The sequence below is a fragment of the Hyperolius riggenbachi genome, chromosome 11, assembly GCF_040937935.1.
Source record: "Hyperolius riggenbachi isolate aHypRig1 chromosome 11, aHypRig1.pri, whole genome shotgun sequence".
NCBI classification, from domain to species: domain Eukaryota; kingdom Metazoa; phylum Chordata; class Amphibia; order Anura; family Hyperoliidae; genus Hyperolius; species Hyperolius riggenbachi.
In genome coordinates, this window is record NC_090656.1 from 224,526,943 (window position 1) to 224,549,255 (window position 22,313).

At 48.4% G+C, this 22,313-nt stretch overlaps 1 protein-coding gene and 1 pseudogene across 1 annotated transcript in view; one reads left to right on the plus strand and one right to left on the minus strand.

Annotated features, from left to right (window-relative positions):
* The first annotated feature begins 2,436 nt into the window (after positions 1–2,436).
* The window catches only part of HSD17B12 (hydroxysteroid 17-beta dehydrogenase 12), a 104,274-nt gene continuing 84,397 nt past the window's right edge, over positions 2,437–22,313 (plus strand). Inside the window, exon 1 of the mRNA XM_068260167.1 lies at positions 2,437–2,645. Within this exon, the coding sequence (XP_068116268.1) occupies positions 2,489–2,645 (157 nt within the window). The 5' untranslated portion in view covers positions 2,437–2,488. The remainder of the gene's footprint in view (positions 2,646–22,313) is intronic.
* The window catches only part of LOC137538621 (trichohyalin-like), a 29,430-nt pseudogene continuing 21,554 nt past the window's right edge, over positions 14,438–22,313 (minus strand).

The window sequence follows — 22,313 nt, forward strand, 5'->3', positions numbered from 1 at the left end:
TGTCGCGGGCTACTGCAAATGCACAACCCTGGACATGCGCCTCCTCTGTCGCGAGCTACTGCAAATGCACAACCCTGGACATGCGCCTCCTCTGTCGCGGGCTACTGCAAATGCACAACCCTGGACATGCGCCTCCTCTGTTGCGAGCTACTGCAAATGCACAACCCTGGACATGCGCCTCCTCTGTCGCGGGCTACTGCAAATGCACAACCCTGGACATGCGCCTCCTCTGTCGCGGGCTACTGCAAATGCACAACCCTGGACATGCGCCTCCTCTGTCGCGGGCTACTGCAAATGCACAACCCTGGACATGCGCCTCCTCTGTCGCGGGCTACTGCAAATGCACAACCCTGGACATGCGCCTCCTCTGTTGCGGGCTACTGCAAATGCACAACCCTGGACATGCGCCTCCTCGTTTGTGGGCCACTGCTCATGCATAGCCCTGGACGTGCACCTCCTCAATTGTTGGCTACTGCGCTTGCACGGCCCTGGACGTGCACCACCTCAATCCTGATCTACTGCGCATGTCAACAACCCTGGACATGCCCCTCGTCAGTTGTGGGCTAATGTGCATGCACGGCCCTGGGTGTGCGCCTCTACTGGGCATGCATAGACCTTGGCATGCACCTCCTCGGTCGTGGGCTACTGTGCATGCATGGCCCTGGATCTGCAGCACCTCTTTCGTGGGCTACTGTGCATGCACGGACCTGGACATGCAGCTCCTTGGTCGGGGACTACTGTGCATGCATGACCCTGGACGTGCACCTCCCTGAGAGTAGAGTGGAATACTGCACATGCACAACCCTACACGTGAAACTCCTCGGTTTTTGGCTACTGTGCATGCACAGACCTGGATGTGAGCATTCTCGGCTACTGCGCATGCACATCCCTGACGTGCACCTCCTCAATCGTGGGCTACTGTGCATGCACATTGCACTACCTTGGGACGAGTGCCTCCTTGGCCGTGGGCTGCTGTGCATGATGCAGGACCCTGGACTTGCGTCTTCTTGATTGTGGGCTACTGTGCATGCTCAACTCTGGATGTGCCCCCCTCTCCCCCCCCCCCGTTATGCATGCACAACCCTGGATGTGCGCCTCTTCGGTCGCGGGCTACTCCGCTTGCATGGCTCCAGGACAGGGTAACGCATGCACAGTCAGCAAACTTTTGGAGGGGCTCAGCAGCAGAGCGGACCGGGGCACATCGAGGGACCTGTGAGGCTGCGGGAGTGCTATGGAGGCGGCACAAGGTAGGGCATGCGCAGTCGACGAGCTTTCGGAGGCGATCATAGGCAGAATAGATGGGGGGGTTCTATGAGGCTGCAGAAAGCTGGAAGGAGCCACAGGTCAGTGAATTATAACTTGTTCTTTTCTCAGGGTTGCTTTGATTTGGCCACAGGGGCCTAGCAATAGGGGTTGCAGAGATATCCACCGCATCGGGGCCCTTGGGCCAGAGGGGCCCTCCCTCAACTACAGTATTAGCTCTCTATTGGTCCTGACAGTGTTGCAAACTCATTCCTTTAATTACTGACACATATGAATTATACAGGTTTCGTGGCTAGGTAGATGCAGTTAAGGCACTGATTATGTGTAAGTAGCCCCAGAACCTGTATAACTTAGATGTGTCAGTAATTAAAGGGATGAGTTGGCAACACTGGGTCCTGTGCTCATAATAATCACTTCTGTAGATACTTTGAATAGTGGTAATCAGTAACAAGCTGCTCCCCATCCCCTTCTGGCACCTCTGACACTGTATTTGCCATTGCCAGGTTATGGTGCACCGTATCAATTGCTAAGTACAGAGTGCTTGGGGGGCCCCATTGTAAATCTTGCATCGGGGCCCACAACTCCTTAGCTACGCCACTGTTTGGCCACCCTGAGTTAACAAGACTTGTGTTGTTCTGCCTGCGGACCCTTCAGTATATAGTCTTCGTTGCCAATGACAACAGCAGAATACCGCGTGCACGCTGTGTGGGCGGAGTCTCCGCTTGCTTTATCTGCAATCACTACGGGGATCCGTGCTTCAGCCAGCAGCGTCGTGTCTCCCCATCCGATTGACGTCATCCTCTCCTCCAATCAGCGCACGATTCATTCATAGTAACAGGATCCGCCAAGCCAATCAGCTTGCTGTCCGCTCTCGGCTTTCTCCATGAATGAAGTCGTGAGGCGCGGGGGCGGAGGAGGCGGGGTTGCTAGGCGACAGAAGACTCTCGCCCAATGGGAAGCGTGGTAAATCACGAAATAGGAAGGCCCTGTCGTCATAGTAACGGCCATCCAATCTACTTAGCGGAGAAGCCTGCAAAAGTCTTCCTTACTAACTGATGTTCGGCTGAGCCAATAGAGAGGAGAGAATGCTGGGCCAATGTCAGAGAGTGAAGCCAGCGAGGGGGCGGGGTTACACAGAGGGACAGGCGGACCATCCAATAAGTGGAGCGTCAGTGGGCGGGGCGTGGGCAGAGTGACGCTTCCGGGTAAAATCTTGCCCGCAGAGATGGAGGATCTGCCTGGTGCTCGTTTCTTTTACTGTGCGGGGTTGCTGGCGACCGTCTGGTGGGGTGTGCGGGCGGCCTACTACTTGCTGAGGGCGCTACGAGTGTGGGGGCTGCGGGGAGGCGAGCAGGTGGGCCCCGGCCTCGGGACATGGGCAGGTGAGTGCGGGGAGGAGACACTGCCTGTATGTGGGGAAGGGACACTGCCTGTATGTGAGGAGGAGATACCAGCCTGTGTGTGAGGAGGAGACACTGCCTGTGTGTGAGGAGGAGACCCTGCCTGTGTGTGAGGAGGAGATCCTGCCTGTGTGTGAGGAGGAGACCCTGCCTGTGTGTGAGGAGAAGACCCTGCCTGTGTGTGAGGAGAAGACCCTGCCTGTGTGTGAGGAGAAGACCCTGCCTGTGTGTGAGGAGGAGACACTGCCTGTGTGTGAGGAGGAGACACTGCCTGTGTGTGAGGAGAAGACCCTGCCTGTGTGTGAGGAGGAGACCCTGCCTGTGTGTGAGGAGAAGACCCTGCCTGTGTGTGAGGAGGAGACCCTGCCTGTGTGTGAGGAGGAGACCCTGCCTGTGTGTGAGGAGGAGACCCTGCCTGTGTGTGAGGAGGAGACCCTGCCTGTGTGTGAGGAGGAGACCCTGCCTGTGTGTGAGGAGGAGACCCTGCCTGTGTGTGAGGAGGAGACCCTGCCTGTGTGTGAGGAGGAGACCCTGCCTGTGTGTGAGGAGGAGACCCTGCCTGTGTGTGAGGAGGAGACCCTGCCTGTGTGTGAGGAGGAGACCCTGCCTGTGTGTGAGGAGGAGACCCTGCCTGTGTGTGAGGAGGAGACCCTGCCTGTGTGTGAGGAGGAGACCCTGCCTGTGTGTGAGGAGGAGACCCTGCCTGTGTGTGAGGAGGAGACCCTGCCTGTGTGTGAGGAGGAGACCCTGCCTGTGTGTGAGGAGGAGACCCTGCCTGTGTGTGAGGAGGAGACCCTGCCTGTGTGTGAGGAGGAGACCCTGCCTGTGTGTGAGGAGGAGACCCTGCCTGTGTGTGAGGAGGAGACCCTGCCTGTGTGTGAGGAGGAGACCCTGCCTGTGTGTGAGGAGGAGACCCTGCCTGTGTGTGAGGAGGAGACCCTGCCTGTGTGTGAGGAGGAGACCCTGCCTGTGTGTGAGGAGGAGACCCTGCCTGTATGTGAGGAGGAGATACCAGCCTGTGTGTGAGGAAGGGGAGCCACTGTCTGTATGTGAGGAGGAGATACCAGCCTGTGTGTGAGGAGACACTGCCTGTGTGTGAGGAGACACTGCCCGTATGTGAGGAGAATATACCAGCCTGTGTGTGAGGAGGAGACACTGCCTGTGTGTGAGGAGGAGACACTGCCTGTGTGTGAGGAGGAGATACCAGCCTGTGTGTGAGGAGACTCTGCCTGTGTGTGAGGAAGGGGAGTCACTGCTTGTATGTGAGGTGGAGATACCAGCCTGTATGTGAGGAGGAGATACCAGCCTGTGTGTGAGGAGACACTGCCTGTGTGTGAGGAGACACTGCCCGTATGTGAGGAGGATATACCAGCCTGTGTGTGAGGAGACACTGCCTGTGTGTGAGGAGACACTGCCTGTGTGTGAGGAGACACTGCCTGTGTGTGAGGAGACACTGCCTGTGTGTGAGGAAGGAAAGTCACTGCCTGCATGTGAGGAGGAGATACCAGCCTGTGTGTGAGGAGGAGATACCAGCCTGTGTGTGAGGAGGAGATACCAGCCTGTGTGTGAGGAGGAGACACTGCCTGTGTGTGAGGAGGAGACACTGTCTGTGTGTGAGGAGGCGATACCAGCCTGTGTGTGAGGAGACACTGCCTGTGTGTGAGGAGACACGGCCTCTATGTGAGGAGGAGATACCAGCCTGTGTGTGAGGAGTCACTGCCTGTATGTGGGGAAGGGACACTGCCTGTATGTGAGGAGGAAATACCTGCCTGTATGTGAGGAGACACTGCCTGTATGTGAGGAGGAGATACCATCCTGTATGTGAGGAGGGGACACTGCCGGTATGTGAGGAGACACTGCCTGTATGTGGGAAAGGGACACTGGCTGTATGTGAGGAGATATCAGCCTGTATGTGAGGAGGCGTTGTCTGTGTGTGAGGAGGAGATACCAGCCTGTATGTGTGTGGTGAGGAGACACTGCCTGTGTGTGGTGGGGAGACACTGCTGCCTATATATAGGGAGGATACAGTGCATGTATTTGTGGAGGAGACGCAACCTGTGTGTGAGGAGGAGACATCATCCTGTATGAGTGTGAGGAGACACTAGCCTGTATGTGAGGAGACACTGAGTATGGCTGGATAAATAACATTACATATTGTGTTGGTTGTGGAATTGATGATAATCTGTTGGGACATGGGATCAGCTGTGGGTAGACATAGATGCCAGCCTGGTCAGTGATGGAGAAACAAGTCTACTAATAACACTCAAGGTTCAGAAGTTCTCACGTTTATCCACACTGGAGATTTATTTCTATGCTAAAAAAGCACTACAATCTACAGGTCACAGTGCACAAATCATCTACACAACAGTGATACTCTCTCTCCATGGGCTTGATCCACTAAGACAAATGGCACGCCTCATCAAAGTTAACATGCCTTATCAGAGTAGCATAGTGAGTGCTAAAAACTTATGCCTGCTAATTGGCAATAACGAGAGCACCATTTGTCCTGCCCTGAGCCCCTGTGAGTTCTACATACATTTTTTTTAAAAATATACATAATCAATTACATTTAAAATTACCTGTTTACCTCCCTACTACAAATAACCCCAAATAACATTTTTAATTTAAAAAATTACAATAAAAAAAACATAAATAGTTACCTAAGGGTCTGAACTTTTTTAATATGCATATCAAGAAAGTATATCACTATCATTTTTTTTTAAATTATAAGCTTGTAAATAGTGATGGACGCAAGTTGAAAAAATGTACCTTTATGTCCAAATAAAATATTGACGTCATACATGGTTATAGGGACATAATTTAAATGGTGTAATAACCGGGACAAATGGGCAAATTAAAATATGTGGGTTTTATTTATGGTAGTATGTATTATTCAAAAGCTATAATGGCTGAAAACTGAGAAATAATGAATTTTTTTCTGAATATTCCTGTTAAAATGCATTTAGAAAAAAAATAATTCTTAGCAAAATTTACCACCTAAAGAAAGCCTAATTGGTGGCAGAAAAAAGAAGGTATAGATCAATTAATTGTGATTTGTAGTGATAAAGTTATTGGTTAATAAATGAGAGGTGAAAGTTGCTCGGATGCATAAGGTGACTCTGAAGGCTGAAGTGGTTAAAGAGACTCTGAAGCGAGAATAAATCTCGCTTCAGAGCTCATAGTTAGCAGGGGTCCCTTCACCCCCAAACCCCCCACTGCGACACTTGGTCGCAGGCTTGGTCGCTCCTGGAGGCAGGGCTAACGTTTGCAGCCCTGCCTCCATTCGCGTCTATCAGCCGCGCATCGCCGCCTCTCCCCCGCCCCTCTCAGTGAAGGAAGACTGAGAGGGGCGGGGGAGAGGCGGAGATACGCGCTGACAGACGCGCGTGGGGCAGGGCTGCGGCGGTTAGCCCTGCCCCAACCAGGAAGCGCTCCCCCACATTACGGAGGGGATTTGGGGGATCAGGGACCCCCGTTAAGCCGCGGGATAGTGGCGGTTTAGCAGGAGCACACGTGCCCCTGCTATATATGAGGTCTGAAGCGAGATTTATTCTCGCTTCAGACTCTCTTTAAGGAGGGACAGGTAACTTTCACCATATTGTTACAGGGACAATGGACGGGGCCATGTACCTTTTTAATTCTTGGGTGAGCAACTCTATCCTTCATCCAGAACATTGATAATGGGTCATGGATGGGTCTTGCAGCATGACAATGACTTAAAATACATGGCAAGGCAACAAAGGGGAGGCACATGAAGGTCCTAGAGTGGCCTAGCCAATCTCCAGACCTTAATCCAACAGAAAATCGTTGGCGGGAGCTAAAGCTTTCAGTTGTCAAGCATACGCCTCAAAACCTTACTGACTTGGAGAGGCTTTGCAAAGAGGGGGCCAAAAGCTGTCCTGAGATGTGTGCAAACCTGCTGGCCAACTTCAAGACGACCTCTGATTGCCAACAAGGCTTCTGTCACCCAGTACAAAGTCCTCTTTTGACAGGGGATAGGGTGATTATTTCACTCACAGTGCACATCAAGCTCTGACATCAGGGCTCTTGATTTTTGAGAGTTCTTTTGTTGTTCTGTTTCACTGCCATTACAATTTTATAGTCTGGTAATTTCTTGGTTAGAGGGCTAACGAGAAAAATCAGAAGATGAATTCCCTCACTGTGCATAAATACGCATGCGTGAGCATGTGTATGGATAATCAGTATTGTTGAACTCTGTTTATGTTGGAATTCTGACTTCCTGCAGTGACTTCAGACTTTTTGAGTCTTTGTAAATTGCAATATTTGCAGTCTGTAATCTGAACTGTCCATGTTACTTGCAATGTTTCCATACATGCTATTGTCATATGACGTGACGAAATGCTTTTGTGAACGTTCTACAAAGTATGAGCATTCAACAAGATCTCACGCCAGGTGCGAAAAGCATTTGATGAGTTTCACATCCAAAACCACAAATGGTCAGTGTGGGATCCTCGCTCTCAAGCTCCTCCAACCCCTATGTACCCTGCAGGCTTTATATTCTGTAGGAATCATGGGATTGTGCAAAGCCCCTCCACAAGGCAACCCTCTTGAGTTAAAGGCTAGGGGATAACGGGGCTAGGCCCTAGGGAGGGGTGGATGCCCAAATCTATAAGCACCTGTAACAAAGGGGCTTTCAGGTAATCGCCACCCCCATGCAATGTATGTAGGCCTGACACACTCCCACAACGGATAAAAAGTAAACGCATCCACACCATGATAGACTTCTTTGTAAACAATAAATATTGGTTATTACTGAGTCCACACCAATATCATCAGTGATCTTAATTGAAAACCCCAAATGGTCAACCTATGACTTGAAGAAGATTCCAAATAATGGTTAGGTTTAGATAAAGGGAAGATTGGATCTCAGCATGAATGAGTAACCACCAAAGTAGCCCCTTGTGGAAGAAATGCCTCATTCATGGTCTCTCACTACCCTGGTAGCAGCAACGCCTCATGGTGGAGACTTAACACCCCCCCCCCCCTCCAATAGACATGCCTCATTTATGGCACTCCAACCCCCGCCGGCCTGGTTGCAGAAATGCCTAACTCATGGGCAATTTTCAAATCCACAGTCCCACCCCAGGAACGCCTCATTCATGGTCCACCACTCCCCCAGCCCTACCCTAGTGGCAGAAACTCTTCATTTATAGTCCCCATTTGTGGATCCCCAACCCCTGCCATGGTGGAGTGACAGAAACTCTTCACTCATGGTTCTCCTCCTCCCTGGTAGCAGAAACGCCTCATTTATGGTCAGTCCCCTGCCCCCACACACGCACCTCTGGTGTTTGAAACACCTCATTGATGATCCACCGTTGCCCCAACCCACCATGGTGGCAGGAACGCCTTATCTATGCCCCGCCCACCCATGGTGGCTGGAATGCCACATTCATGACCTCCCTTCCTCCCCCACCCCTCGCTCCAGTGCAAGAAACACTTTATGATCTGAGGACAGCTAGCCTCCAGATATTCTCCGCCCACATGCTGAATTTTAACCTCCGCAAATGAGGAGAGGAAACAACGGTGCAAATAGCTGCTGGATACGTAACTACTTGCCACCAACTGAGAGAAACATATCCTATGGACTGTAGACCTCCTATACTATCACCTATGCCATTCACACCCCTATGGGCTGTATACCCCAACCCTCTATACTGTCCACTATATCCTCCACACCATTATGGACTGTATGCCCAAACCCCCATATTCTAGAATCCCACAACCCCCCCTCTCCAGTGCTAACACTAATGTTTTGCTTTGGCAATGCTAACTGTACTCAGTCCTGCCATTAAAGCTTTATTGGATTTGGATCTCCAATCCCCCACCACAGAAATCCCACATTCATGGACTCCACCCTGGTGGCAAAAACACATAATTGGTGGTTCCAAAAAAGCCCACGTGTCTATATTTTGTGTGCCCACCATTATTTTCCAGCGCTGCCTTAACTCTCTTGGGCATGGAGTTCAGTAGAACTTCACAGGTTGCCACTGGACCTTTTCTACTTCTCCATTATGGAGATGGGGGATGTTGGAGATCTTGCGCTCCTCCACCTACCATTTGAGGATGCCCCGCAGATGCTCAATAGAGATGTTTAGCCTTGTGCAACGGAGGGACATTGGGAATCGGCTGCTCTGGCACTGGTACATGACCTGAGGTAACCTATGACTGTAATAGGTGTAACTGATATTGCCTAACATGGCTCTGATGATCTGTCATAATTATTTCTCTATGCATAATTAATGAGGGATGTTATCTTAACTGCCTGGGGGCTTTACAGTGTGGACTAGACTGATGGAATAAAAATCAACTTATTGCAGATTGTGCTAACCAACTTTAGACTTCTTACGTATCTAGAAGGGTAGTTTGGCTTACTACGCTGGTCATGCACTCGTTATCCTGTGTAGCGTATATGGCAGCTGGTGCAGAAGGCTTTTTGGTGCTAGGTGAGCGAATGACTGGTCACCCTGCAGCCGCACAAATTCGGGGTGGCGCTAAATACTCGCCCCGCTCGTAGCAACTCGGAGGTAGAAGTAATTCCGTGTCTGGAAATGGCCGGATCCTCGAATTATCTGGGCGCGGACTATAGCCTTACTGCTAGAGTATGATACGCCGCTGACGCCAAAAGCCCTGCTTCACCCCGTGCGACTCTGTACCCGTGTTGGTATATTGGTGGGACTGCAAGTTTACATTTAATAGACTATTTACAAAACTGTCAGGCGTACTCGCTTAAAGAGGAACTCCATTGAAAATAATGTTATAAAAAAGTGCTTCATTTTTACAATAATTATGTATAAATGATTTAGTCAGTGTTTGCAAATTGTAAAATCTTCCCTCTCCCTGATTTACATTGTGACATTTATCACATGGTGACCTTTTTACTGCTGGCAGGTGATGTCACTGGAAGGAGATGCCGCTGGCTTTTTTGGCAGTTGTACACAGCTGTTATTTCCCACAATGCAATGAGGTTCAGTCAGGAAACCTCACTGTGGGAGGGGTTTTACAACAATATCAGCCATACAGACCCCCCTGACGATCAATTTGAGAAAAGATTTCTCATGGGAAAGGGGGTATCGGCTACTGATTGGGATGAAGTTCAATTCTTGGTTACGGTTTCTCTTTTTAAGTGAGATTCTGTATATTAGCAAGCCTTGATAGAAGGGGACCCTGCGAGGCCCCTCGAATTGTCTGTTTTTGATGTGGATAATGGCATAGTGAAGGTGTGCTTGATAGTATTTTGGCTAAGCTGAGGCCTTTGAGACAACTGGTTGTATGGAAGGAGGAGTGATGACTGCAGCTACATGCACACTGCATCAATGTCACCTATTTTGTGGTAACGTCAGGTTACAGTTTACCCCGATCAGCATACAGATGAGCGGTTTGGGTCTGAGTAGTTGCTTTTTTTTTTTTTTTGTTCCATGAGGGCAGGAGACCTCTTGCGACTGCTACGATAGCCGCTGTCCATGTGCCATATCATTTTGTTGAATTGACACCTGTATCTAGCTCTGGCTGGATAGTGTACTGGTTAAGAAAGCCAGCACCTAAACAGTAAGGAGAGCTTGGGCAAGACTCCCTAGCACAGCTACTGTTTATAGAGCGCACCCCTAGTGGCTGCCGCTCTGGTGATTTGAGTCCACCAGGAGAAAAGCGCGATATAAATGTCTTGTCTCTTGTATTCGCACTGCACATCACAAATGAGCATTTCAGTTGAAAACACTCCACAAGGTGTACTTGGGCAGTTAGATCAGGACTGTAGCCATATGCTACTGCACATCAGTTATAGGACTATAGAAAGAGTGTAAATCACAGCCTGATTTCTCTTCTGACTTTAGTCCTCTCTTTCTGGTGGCTGGATAGTGTAATGGTTAAAGGGAACCAAAGATGAACGTTTCACACAAAATAAACATATCAGTCGATAGCTTGTAAAGAATAAATGCTCTACCTGATAATTTCGCCGCTCTGGTGTGCCTTTTTTAGTGTTTTTTTTATCCATTATTGCTCCAGGAAAAATCCAATATGGCCGCCGGCTCATATACCTTCTGCTTCCGGGTTATGAGTTGTTCTGGATGTGCTGTCTAGGCTATATGAGACTAGGCTGCTATCTAGGCTAAATGCAGCCTTTCATCTGTGTGCTTTCATTATGGTATGATGTACAGCTGCCTGTAGGAAGTGTCTCTCTCATAGGAATGAAACTGCAGTCATCATCAGTATCTACTGCACACAGGGATCCTATTGCAGCCACAGAGCTTCTCTCTCAGCAGGAGCAGCCCCTCCCATGTCATCACAGCTCTCAGTATGCAAAGCAGGAAATCTAAGCCAGGAGGGGGCAGGTTTGGGCTTGAAAAGACTCCACAGAAGAGTGACTCAGCTATAATGATTCCAGGTCAAACCTAGACTGAGCCAGTCGGGGATTCTTATCACAGCTGCAAATAGACTAATTAAGCAGATAACAATGAAACTAAAAGCAGGGTAGGTGTTTACTGTCATGTTCCCACTGATAAATGTAATAAAATACATGAGGGTGCTTTGTCTCTGGTTCTCTTTAAGGGCTCTGCCTCTGACACAGGAGACCTGGGTTCGAATCTCAGCTCTGCCTGTTCAGTAAGCCAGCACCTATTCAGTAGGAGACCTTGGGCAAGTCTCCCTAACACTGCTACTGCCTATAGAGCGCGTCCTAGTGGCTGCAGCTCTGGCGCTTTAAGTCCGCAAGGAGAAAAGCGCAATATAAATGTTATTTATTTGTTTTGTTTGTTGTTTCTCATGTTAGAGAAATGACCGCTTGTTACTGCTGTTCAGTGGTCGGGCGATTGCTAGCACTCTGTACGGGTGGTAGACAGGCGGCCACCCATGGATTAGCATCTGAGCTTGGTGGTTGCTGTCCTTAGATGCGACATGAGATTTTTTTTTTTTTTTTTTTTTCCCAACCACTGGGTAACGTGACACACATAGTGTTCCCCAACACTGCCATTTTGCTGCATGTAGTTGTGGCGGCAGCCGGGAGGCTGGACTAGTTGACGGTGATCAGTTCAGCCACCCATGGAGAAGAGGCCTCATTCAGCTATACAGAGTATGGCAGCAGAAGGTGGAGCTCAGGCCTCACTTCTGCTGATTACCTGTGTGTGAGAGTGCAGGCAGATTGTTCCTGGAACTTCGTTCCATTACCCATGAACTGGGCCCCTCTCTGGCATTCATCCTTGTGGCCTTATTTGTGTCACAGCGATTCCCTCTGTTCTTCCAATCCAGGCCGGGGCTTACATCACAGGAGCCTATAGGCACAGATGACCTGGCACCCTATACTTCATCATCCAGGAACCAACAACCCCCCCCCCCCCAAACTGTGCTGGCTGGCCCAGCTGTCGCTTCGCCCTTACGTCCTTTGCCCATCATAGGTAGCCAGAGGTACCCTCAATATTGAGTAGCTACAGGTGTCCTGAAGTATTAGGTAGCCAGAGGTACGCTCAGTAACAGGGCCGGAGCTACCATAGTAAAAAATAGGCAGTTGCCCCAGAGCCTGTAGGGGCCCCCAAGTTGTCCTTCCCCATCTTAACTGTTGCTCCCCAGGGACTCTGCAGAGTCTGTTAAGAGGTGATTGGGGGAGGGTCAGCAGCCAGCTCAGGGGCCCAGGAGGGAAATTTAGCTGCAACAAAGGGCCTCTAATGTCACTTTTTGGTCGAGGGGTGTCTGTTGGGGGCCCCCCAGGCTAATTTTGCCCTAGAGCCCAATTGTTGAACCGGCCCTGCTCAGTAAGTAGCTACAGGTGCCCCTGACTGAAGGGAGATCTCTTCAGTGGAATGTAGAGAGCCGGGTGAATAACCCCTCATTTACACACTCTCAACAGGATTCTGCATGGGGAAGGAGGGAGTGAGGCACTTTGGGGGAGAGGGGCGGGCCACGTTTATATGAACCTTGGACCTCTAGGCACGTGCCTTATGGTAAATTTGGCCTTACTCCAATGGTTTCACTTTTAGGCACAGTGATTACAATGGTGTTTCACAAAGAGTGATGTGAGGCAATAGTGATTTTTGTCCGTACATACGCCCAACAAAAATCGCGGAAAAGAAACTACAAACGTTGCAGAAACTACTTTTACGGCGACGTTGCTGAAAAGACTCATCATTTACGGACACCAATATTGCAACATGACTCATTTAAATACTGTGTGTGCGAGCCTAAATTGCATTATGCACGACGTGTCCACATTCAGTAGGACAAACTTGTAACTTGCACGTCTGGCCAACTACAAAATATCTCACGATTGTCGTCCGATACGGCAAAATCTGTCGATTGGCGAATGTTTCAGTTTAGCGTGTGTTTGTGTGACTGGCAGAATCTATACATACTGATATACACTCACCTAAAGGATTATTAGGAACACCTGTTCAATTTCTCATTAATGCAATTTAATCAACCAATCACATGGCAGTTGCTTCAATGCATTTAGGGGTGTGGTCCTGGTCAAGACAATCTCCTGAACTCCAAACTGAATGTCTGAATGGGAAAAAGGTGATTTAAGCAATTTTGGGCTTGGCATGGTTGTTGGTGCCAGATGGGCCGGTGTGAGTATTTCACAATCTGCTCAGTTACTGGGATTTTCACGCACAACCATTTCTAGGGTTTACAAAGAATGGTGTGAAAAGGGAAAAACATCCAGTATGCGCCAGTCCTGAAAATGCCTTGTTGATGCTAGAGGTCAGAGGAGAATGGGCTGACTGATTCAAGCTGATAGAAGAGCAACGTTGACTGAAATAACCACTCGTTACAATCGAGGTATGTAGCAAAGCATTTCTGAAGCCACAACACGCACAACCTTGAGGCGGATGGGCTACAACAGCAGAAGACCCCACCGGGTACCACTCATCTCCCCTGCAAATAGGAAAAAGGGGCTACAATTTGCACAAACTCACCAAAATTGGACAGTTGAAGACTGGAACAATGTTGCCTGGTCTGATAAACCTTGATAGTCAGAATCTGGCATAAACAGAATGAGAACATGGATCCATCATGCCTTGTTACCACTGTGCAGGCTGGTGGTGGTGGTGTAATGGGGTTGGAGATGTTTTCTTGGCACACTCTAGGCCCCTTAGTGCCAATTGGGCATCGTTTAAATGCCACAGGCTACCTGAGCATTGTTTCTGACCATGTCCGTCCCTTCATGACCACCATGTACCCATCCTCTGATGGCTACTTCCAGCAGGATAATGCACCATGTCACAAATCATTTCAAATTGGTTTCTTGAACATGACAATGAGTCCACTGTACTAAAATGGCCCCCACAGTCACCAGATCTTAACCCAATAGAGCATCTTTGGGAGGTGATGGAACGAGAGCTTCGTGCCCTGGATGTGCATCCCACAAATCTCCAACTGCAAGATGCTATCCTATCAATATGGGCCAACATTTCTAAAGAAAGCTTTCAGCACCTTATTGAATCGATGCCACGTAGAATGAAGGCAGTTCTGAAGGCGAAAGGGGGTCAATATTATGGTGTTCCTAATAATCCTTTAGGTGAGTGTAGGTGTGTGTGTAAATATAGAGTAATGTAATGTGAGGTGATAGTGATTACCTGCATGAAAGGAGAGATGTAATGTTGATTCTATACATATACACAGGTGTATATATGCAGTGGTTGGATAGTGTAATGGTTAAGGGTTCTGCCTCGGACACCAGGGTTCATATCTCGGCTCTTCCTGTTCAGTAAGCCAGGAGTTCTTGGGCGAGACTCCCTAACACTGCTACTGCCTACTAAGTTAGCCCCCTAGTGGCTGCAGCTCAAAGGGTTTGAGTCCGACAGGAGAAAGTTGTAGTTGTTGTTGTTGTTGTTGTTGCAGTTGTTGTTGCAGTTGTTGTTGCAGTTGTTGTTGCAGTTGTTGTTGCAGTTGTTGTTGCAGTTGTTGTTGCAGTTGTTGTTGCAGTTGTTGTTGCAGTTGTTGTTGCAGTTGTTGTTGCAGTTGTTGTTGCAGTTGTTAGTGAGGTGATGATTACCTGAATGTAGGACAAATGTATTGCTGATTCTATACATACTGCTATAGGTGTACACAGTGCATCTGGAAAGTATTCACAGTGCATCACTTTATCCACATTTTGTTGTGTTACAGCTTTATTCCAAAATGGCTTCAATTCATTTATTTCCTCTGAATTCTACACACAACACCCCATAATGATAACATGAGAAAAGTTTACTTTAGGCTTTGGCAAATGTATTAAAAATAAAAAAATGGAGAAATCCCATGTACATAATAAGTATCCACAGCCTTTTGCTCAATACTTTGCCGATGCACCTTTGGCAGCAATGACAGCCTCAAGTCTTTCTGAATATGATTCCACAAGCTTGGCTCACCCATTTTTGGTCAGTTTCGCCCATTCCTCTTTGCAGCACCTCTCAAGCCCCATCAGGTTGGATGGGAAGTGTCGGTGCACAGCTATTTTATGATCTCTCCAGAGAAGTTCAATCGGATTCAAGTCTGGGCCCTGGCTGGCCACACAAGGGCATTCTCAGGGTTGTCCTGAAGACACTCCTTTGATATCTTGGCAGTGTGCTTAGTATCGTTGTCCTGCTGAAAAATGAACTGTCGCCCCCAGTCTGATTTCAAGAGCGCTCTGGATCAGGTTTTCATCCAGGATGTCTCTGTACATTGCTGCAGTCATCTTTCCCTGTATCCTGACTAGTCTCCCAGTTCCTGCTGCTGAAACATCTCCGCAGCATGATGCTGCCACCACCATGCTTCACTGTAGGGATGGTATTGACCTGGTGATGAGCGGTGCCCAGTTTTCTCCAAATTTTGACACCTGACATTCACACCAAAATGTTCAATCTTTTATCAGGCCAGAGAATTTTTTTCCATATGATTCTTATCCAGTTCTGTAAAATGCCTGAAGAAGAAACTTTAGTTTTAAAAAGCTTGTAAAGATATCTTTTACAGTTAGCTATTAAAGTTATCACCAAATAAACTGCTATGTCTTCGGGTTCTCACCATGACCACCTATACCAGACCACACGCAACTTATAGGACAGATGTAATGCTGATTCTATACATACTTCTATAGGTCTCCGTGTTGCGTGACTGTCAGGCAGAGCTCTATAGCACCATCTGCTGGCAGCTTACTTTAATGCAGACTTGAGAATTTTCATTGAAAAGCAAGTTGAGCTTTTTTTTTTTTTTTTTTTTCCCTTTGTTAATCCAGCTATAAATGGAGAAATAAAAAGAAGCAGATAATCGTGTGATGTCTCGTGATGAAGGTGGATCACGATTACTGCTGGAAGTTTCTGAGACTTCCTCCAGCCGTCATTCTCTTGTCTATTCTGTTTTGTGGTATAAAGCATGGCACACACTCTACAGTGGTTACAGGCTGGCTTTCAGGAATACATAGTCTGAAGGTCCATACATGTGCTAAAAAAATATTGTCACACATGAAACAGCACCGTCGGTCAAATTAAATTTAACAGGAAATAGAAACTACAAGTTCTTTAACCATTTTGGGACCGGCCCTTTCAAGCAGTGGGATTGCTGTGATTGGCACACAGCAATCACGGGGTCAGGAGCCAATGAAAATTGGTTCCTGCTTAACCTCCCTAGCGGTTTTGACGAGCTGAGCTCGTCCAGAGACGCTAGAGGGCACCGCTGGGCCGATTTGAATAATTTTTTTTTTAAAACGCGCAGCAAGCACTTTGCTTGCTGCGTGTCCTACCCGATCGCTGGTGCTACCCGACACGATCGCCGCCAGGCTGCGCTTTGGGGTGGATTGGGAGTCCCTGTGACGTCACAACGGTTCGTCGCCATGGATACGGGGGAAGCCCTAAAGGAAATCCCGTTCAGAACGGGATTTCCTTATGGGCGTGATCGGAAGGGTGGGAGGGAAAGAGCGGCAAGGGGAGAATCATGTAGCTAGCGCTAGGCTAGCTACATGATGTGAAAAAAAACCTCTCCTGCGGCCATGAATCAGAACGCCCAGCAAGTTAATATAAGGAAGCTCTGCTGTCAGCATGACAACAGAGCAAACGTGGACAGCGATGCAGGAACGGCGAAAGCGAGCGAACTGCGTGGCAGTGGGGAGTGAAATAAATAAACTGCCACAAACTATATTGTCCACACATTCCCCCCCCCCCCCGGCATAGTTACTGGAACTCCTGTTCCTGGCCACGGACGAATAGGATGTTCTAAGCACACTCTGTTGAGTTGGACAGGGCCTGAGGCTGCGGGCTTCCCCATGAATGTGGCCGGCCGGAGGGGATCGGCACAGAGAGAGACTCCAGTACTCCCTGGAAGTTACAGACCTCAGCAAGACACTGGAAGTTTGAAGCTGCACACAGAATGAAGGGGTCTGTATTGGCTCTCTTCAGTCAGTTAACTGAGGAGATGCCTGAGACCCTCCCCCCCCCCCCCCCCCCTCCTGGCGGTTCCTGGAAGTGTTGGCGGCATGGAGCCAGGTACAGGGCGTATCGATTACTGGTAACCCTTTGTGACCAGGTGGAAAGTGCTGGTACAAAGGGTGATGGAGGCATGTATGGAGATCGAAAATGTTGCAGGAGAAGTTCTTACTGGCAGGACAACCAGGTAATCCCTTACTCTCCTCCTCCATGGTCAGAGTGTTACTGCTTACCTTGGAGGGCTCAGCATGGACGTCTCGGACAAGATGAATTCTTATACCACCTTGGAATTCTTACAATCTGGGTTCCAGTTGGGATTAAGTATCAGTACACTAAAGGGCCACGTGGCAGCACTCGTGTTGTTTGTTTTTTGTGTGGAAGAAGTTGGCTGGGGATGAATATTTTGTGCTCTTTATTTTCAAAGCCTTATACAGAATAAGACCCCTTGCCAGACCAGTTGTACCACCTTGGGATTTGAACTTGGTTTTATGAGCATTGGTAGAACCTCCCTTTGAACCACTGGAGGAGATTTCAGACAACATTAAAGTCTGTATTCTTTCTTGTCATTTCCTCAGCCATAAGAATAGGGGCGATACAGGCTCTGTCCATTAGAGAACCTTACTGTGTGATATCTGATGATAGAATAACATTCAAGCTGGATTCTGCTTTTTTGCCAAAAGTTTGTACTCTGTTCCAAAGAACGCAAAAAGATATTCCTACCATCCTTCTGCCCAAATCTGACTAATGACAAGGAGAGGCGTCTTCACTGTCTTGATATCTGTAGATGTTATTAAATACCTGGAGTCCACAGCTACATAGCAGAAGACTCAATCTTTTATTGCCTGATGGGTCAGGCAAATCATTACACTTGCTTATAAGAACCAAGGTAAACCCGGTACCAAATACCTTCAAAGCACATTCAACAAAATCTGTGGCGACCTCTTGGGCAGAGAAGGCGGGAGTCTCGATCGAGCAGATCGGCAGAGCAGCCATGTGGTCAAGCAAAAAACATTTTTGTGAAGCATTACAAATGGGATGTCCTGGTTAATTTTGAGCTGTCTTTTTTGTTAGTAGGTTCTGCAAACTGTTATCCCACCCTAATATGATTCTCTGGTCCTCTCTAGGGTGCTGCTCTGGAGACGATCCTGGGAAAGACAGTTACAGCTAACGTCTGTGTTCTCCCCAGAAATTTTTTCCAGCCGGGTGGCATGAAAACGTAGCCGGGTGGGGCAAGATCAGAGAATACAGGGCTGGCGCTTTTCTGCACAACTCTGATTACAGCAGAGGAGGAAGTGAGCCGATGACAGCCGGGTGTCACCAAAACTAGCCGGGTGGGGCACCCGGCTAAAAGAGCCTGGGTAGAACACTGCGTCTTCTCCAGGAGTTGCATGGACAGCACCCAGACTACCCACCCGTGTATATAATTAAAGAATTTTTGAGCATTGATTGTGGTGTCATGGGGGTTACCACAGAAGTCCCTCAGTAACGCACTGCCGCTTCTGCGTTTCTTGGAGCACTTTGGTCGCTTCGCAGGCAGTGTCATGTTCCATTCGCTGTAATGGCCATTGCGGCAAGCTACTGTAGAAGAGTGTAACATAACGCAATGTGACAATTGTGATAGAGCTTGGTAGCGAGGAGCAGCAGAGGAGGAAGAGCCAAGAGGGGGAGAAGTCTATCGGATGAGTTAAGTGTAGACTGGAGTGGTTTCAGTCTTAGTAGGAGGGCTACAGAGTAGACTCTACTCAGTAGAGTATTACAGTAGCCATGGTAAGACATTAGCATTTTAGTGAGTCCTAAGTGAGAAAGGTCAAAGGTTAGTTTGTATTATTACAATTTTGTATTTATATAGCACCAACATCTTCCGTACCGCTGTACATAATATAAAACAAATAGAGACGTGCATACATAAGTACAAGGACATCCAGCAATGCAAATACTGTACCTACATACAGGTAGTTGATGTGTGGTTTGAGACCTCACCAAAACTGGCACATGTTTGTATGATGAATTACTGCAGAATTAGAAACACTAGGAGGTCCCTGCTCCAGCCATCTTACAGTCTACAGCAGGGGTGTCAAACTCCATTACAAAGTGGGCCGAAATTGTACGCTGGGACCTAGTCGCGGGCCAACCTCTGTCTACTGGCCACCTTCCTCCCTTATCCTCCCCTATACAGTACCCTAGTGTTTAGTGCTTTCCCCCCCATCTCCCCCATATGGCTTTCCTGGTGTTCTAGAGCTTCACCATCAATATAGCTTCCCTGGCGGTCTAGAGTGGGCCAAACATAATGCAAAGGGGGGGAACCACTTGGGGGCCAAATTTAATGGCTCTGAGGGCCAGATTTGGCCCATGGGCCGGAGTTTGACATGTATGATCTAGAGGGTAATGGGGTGGTGACACGGGTTCGTGGATGTGGCAGTGAGCCTACAATGCTACCTATAGAAAATTATAGGCTTGTCTGAACAGGTGTCTTTTTGAGCAAAGGTTTCATGGTTTCCAGGCTTGGAGAAAGACAGACAGACCGTGGGAGAGAGTACCAAAGGAGAGGTGATGCTTGTGAAAAATCCCGGATGCGAGAGTGAGAGAAGGTGACCAAGCTAAAGGGCAAGAGCGTCTCCTGTGAGGAGCAAAGTTTCCAAATGAGATGGGATCTCTGTGTGAGAGATGTTGTTGAGCTGTAGATGACAGGAGGTGGCTAGAGAGTGAATGTGAGGGATAAATGAGTCAAATATGACCCCCTTAGCAATGTTCTTGGGGAACTGAAGTTATTGGGGTGTTATTGACATTTGGTTCATCAGACAAAAGTGGAAAGATACGTTTTTAGGAAGCGAGATGTGGCAGACAAGCAGTCAGGAACACATAGTAAGAGGAGACTTAAGGTCCAGGGCTGAGAGGTACAGTTGTGTGCTCTCAGAAGTGGTAGTAAAAAGCAAATTATGTTGCTGAGACCCTGGCCCATATGCAATTCACTTTTTCACCTGAGTTTTCTCCTTGGTGATAATTTTTCATTTTCTATTAAATTAACTTCCCTGCACTCTGCAATTGAAAAAGTACCAACAATTGGGTAAAAGAGTACTATCAAAACTATTTTGTGTATTTTCTTGCTTGTTGTAAGTAAAATGCCTTTTAAACTACCAAGTTTAAAAATAGCACCTGGGAGAAAACTCAGGAGAAAAAACGAATTGCATATGGGCCCCTGTATGTAAATGGGAAAAGGAAGAGGAGCAAGGACAGAGCCCTGAGGCACCCCAACAGACAGTAGGGGTGAAGAAATGTGGGGAGACCTGCGGAGTGGAGTTAACCCTCCTGGCGGTCTATTAAAAACCGCCAGGGGGCAGCGCAGCAGGTTTTTTTTAAATTTTTTTTTTAAATCATGTAGCGAGCCCAGGGCTCGCTACATGATAGCCGCTGTGCATCGGCATCCCCCCACCCGCTGCGATCAGGAAATCCCATTCAAAGAACGCAATTTCCTGGAGGGCTTTTCCCGTCGCCATGGCGACGGTCGTGATGATGTCATCGACGTCGTGACATCAGCGGGAGTCCCGATCCTCCCCTCAGCGCTGCCTGGCGCTGATAGGCCAGGCTCCGCAAGGGGTCTGGGGGGAGGGGCGGCGCGGCGAATCGGCGCGGAGCGGAGGCGATCGGTGTGCACACGCAGCTGGCAAAGTGCTAGCTGCGTGTAGCAAAAAAACAAAAAAATTATGCAAATCGGCCCAGCAGGACCTGATAAAATCCTCCTGCGCGGCTTACCCCGAACTACGTTTGGGGCTACCGCCAGGAGGGTTAAAGAACATCCGAGGTGAAAATAAACTGATGAGAAAAACAATTGGATCTATCCTCCTTCTCCTAAAAATGACTTTTTTTTTAGATAACCACCAGTTTTGTTTTATATTTAAATCTAGATTTCAAGTTTTGTACTGTTTCATTGTCTCTGCTCAATTACACTTTCATTGAAGTATGTCAGAGCTCAGATCTATGAATTATTGACCCTTTTTATCTCTTTCCTGCTCTCAGAAGCCATTTACTGAAAGGAAAGTGTTTTATGACTGTAATTACTTATCAGTAAGGGTTATGCTATAGTCTGACCCAGTCCGACCCGGTCCTGACCCAGACAGAAACTGTCACTTACATACCTGATTTTTAACTCTTTTTAGGCAAAGAAAGAAAAAAAGGGAATGCAGCCTAGTTATGTGTGTGCTTGGCACTGTACATACGTATGACTATCTCATCATGTCACATGTCACCTCGTTTGTCCTTTAAACCACTGGACCCGGGAGGACATGTGCCAGCCATACAGGTTGGCGGGCTCAGGTCAATGACTTGAGGGATGGCCTTATGCCACTGATTGAGAGGAGGGGCAGGCTCAGGCCACTGATGTAAGGAAAGGCTCAGGCCACTGAAGGGGAGGGCACAGGCCACTGATGTGGTGGGAGGGGGCTCATGTCACTGATCCAGTGTGTGTGGAGCCGTGTGCCATTTATACGTGCTTTACTTTCAGTTGATTGCCAGAAATGCTGAGATTGCCAGGCTCTGTGGGTAGCATTAGAATAAGCAGTGAGCTTTCTGTAATGCTTTGTGTTATGTCACTGGCTATGTTACATGCTGGACATATAGGACATGTGAGCTGCTCTTCCTCGTAAGTCATGTTTGGCTGTGTGACAGCAAGCGTAGTGAAAGGGTTACAGGGAGATTTGAGGGGCATTTATGCCATGGCTGGCAGTGTTCCTCTCCTGTACTCCGGTCTCCATGTTTTCCTGCTTCTCCTCCAGCCGCTTCTCTGCAGAACAGAGGAGAATCCTGCCCTGACAACAGACGCAAGCATCACGCTCGCCCCTGATAGGACCATGCCAGCCTATCAGCACCACTGCATGCTTTCTGCAGTTCTGCACAGCGCACAATAAGCCCCTGATTTATCAATGAAATGTTCCCAGCTATCCTCCAAAGTCCTAACATTGGCCCTATACAGCCTGTGCTCTACATACACACATACTGTACATACTAAACATACAGAAATACTAGACACATACAGTCCTAACACTGGCCATTGTCCCCCCTATAGAGACAGTACGTACACACACACACACACACACACACACACACACACACACACACACACACACACACACACACACACACACACACCTACCTATACACACACACACACACACACACACACACACACACACACACACACACACACACACACACACACACACACACACACACACACACACACACACACACACACCTACCTATATACACACAC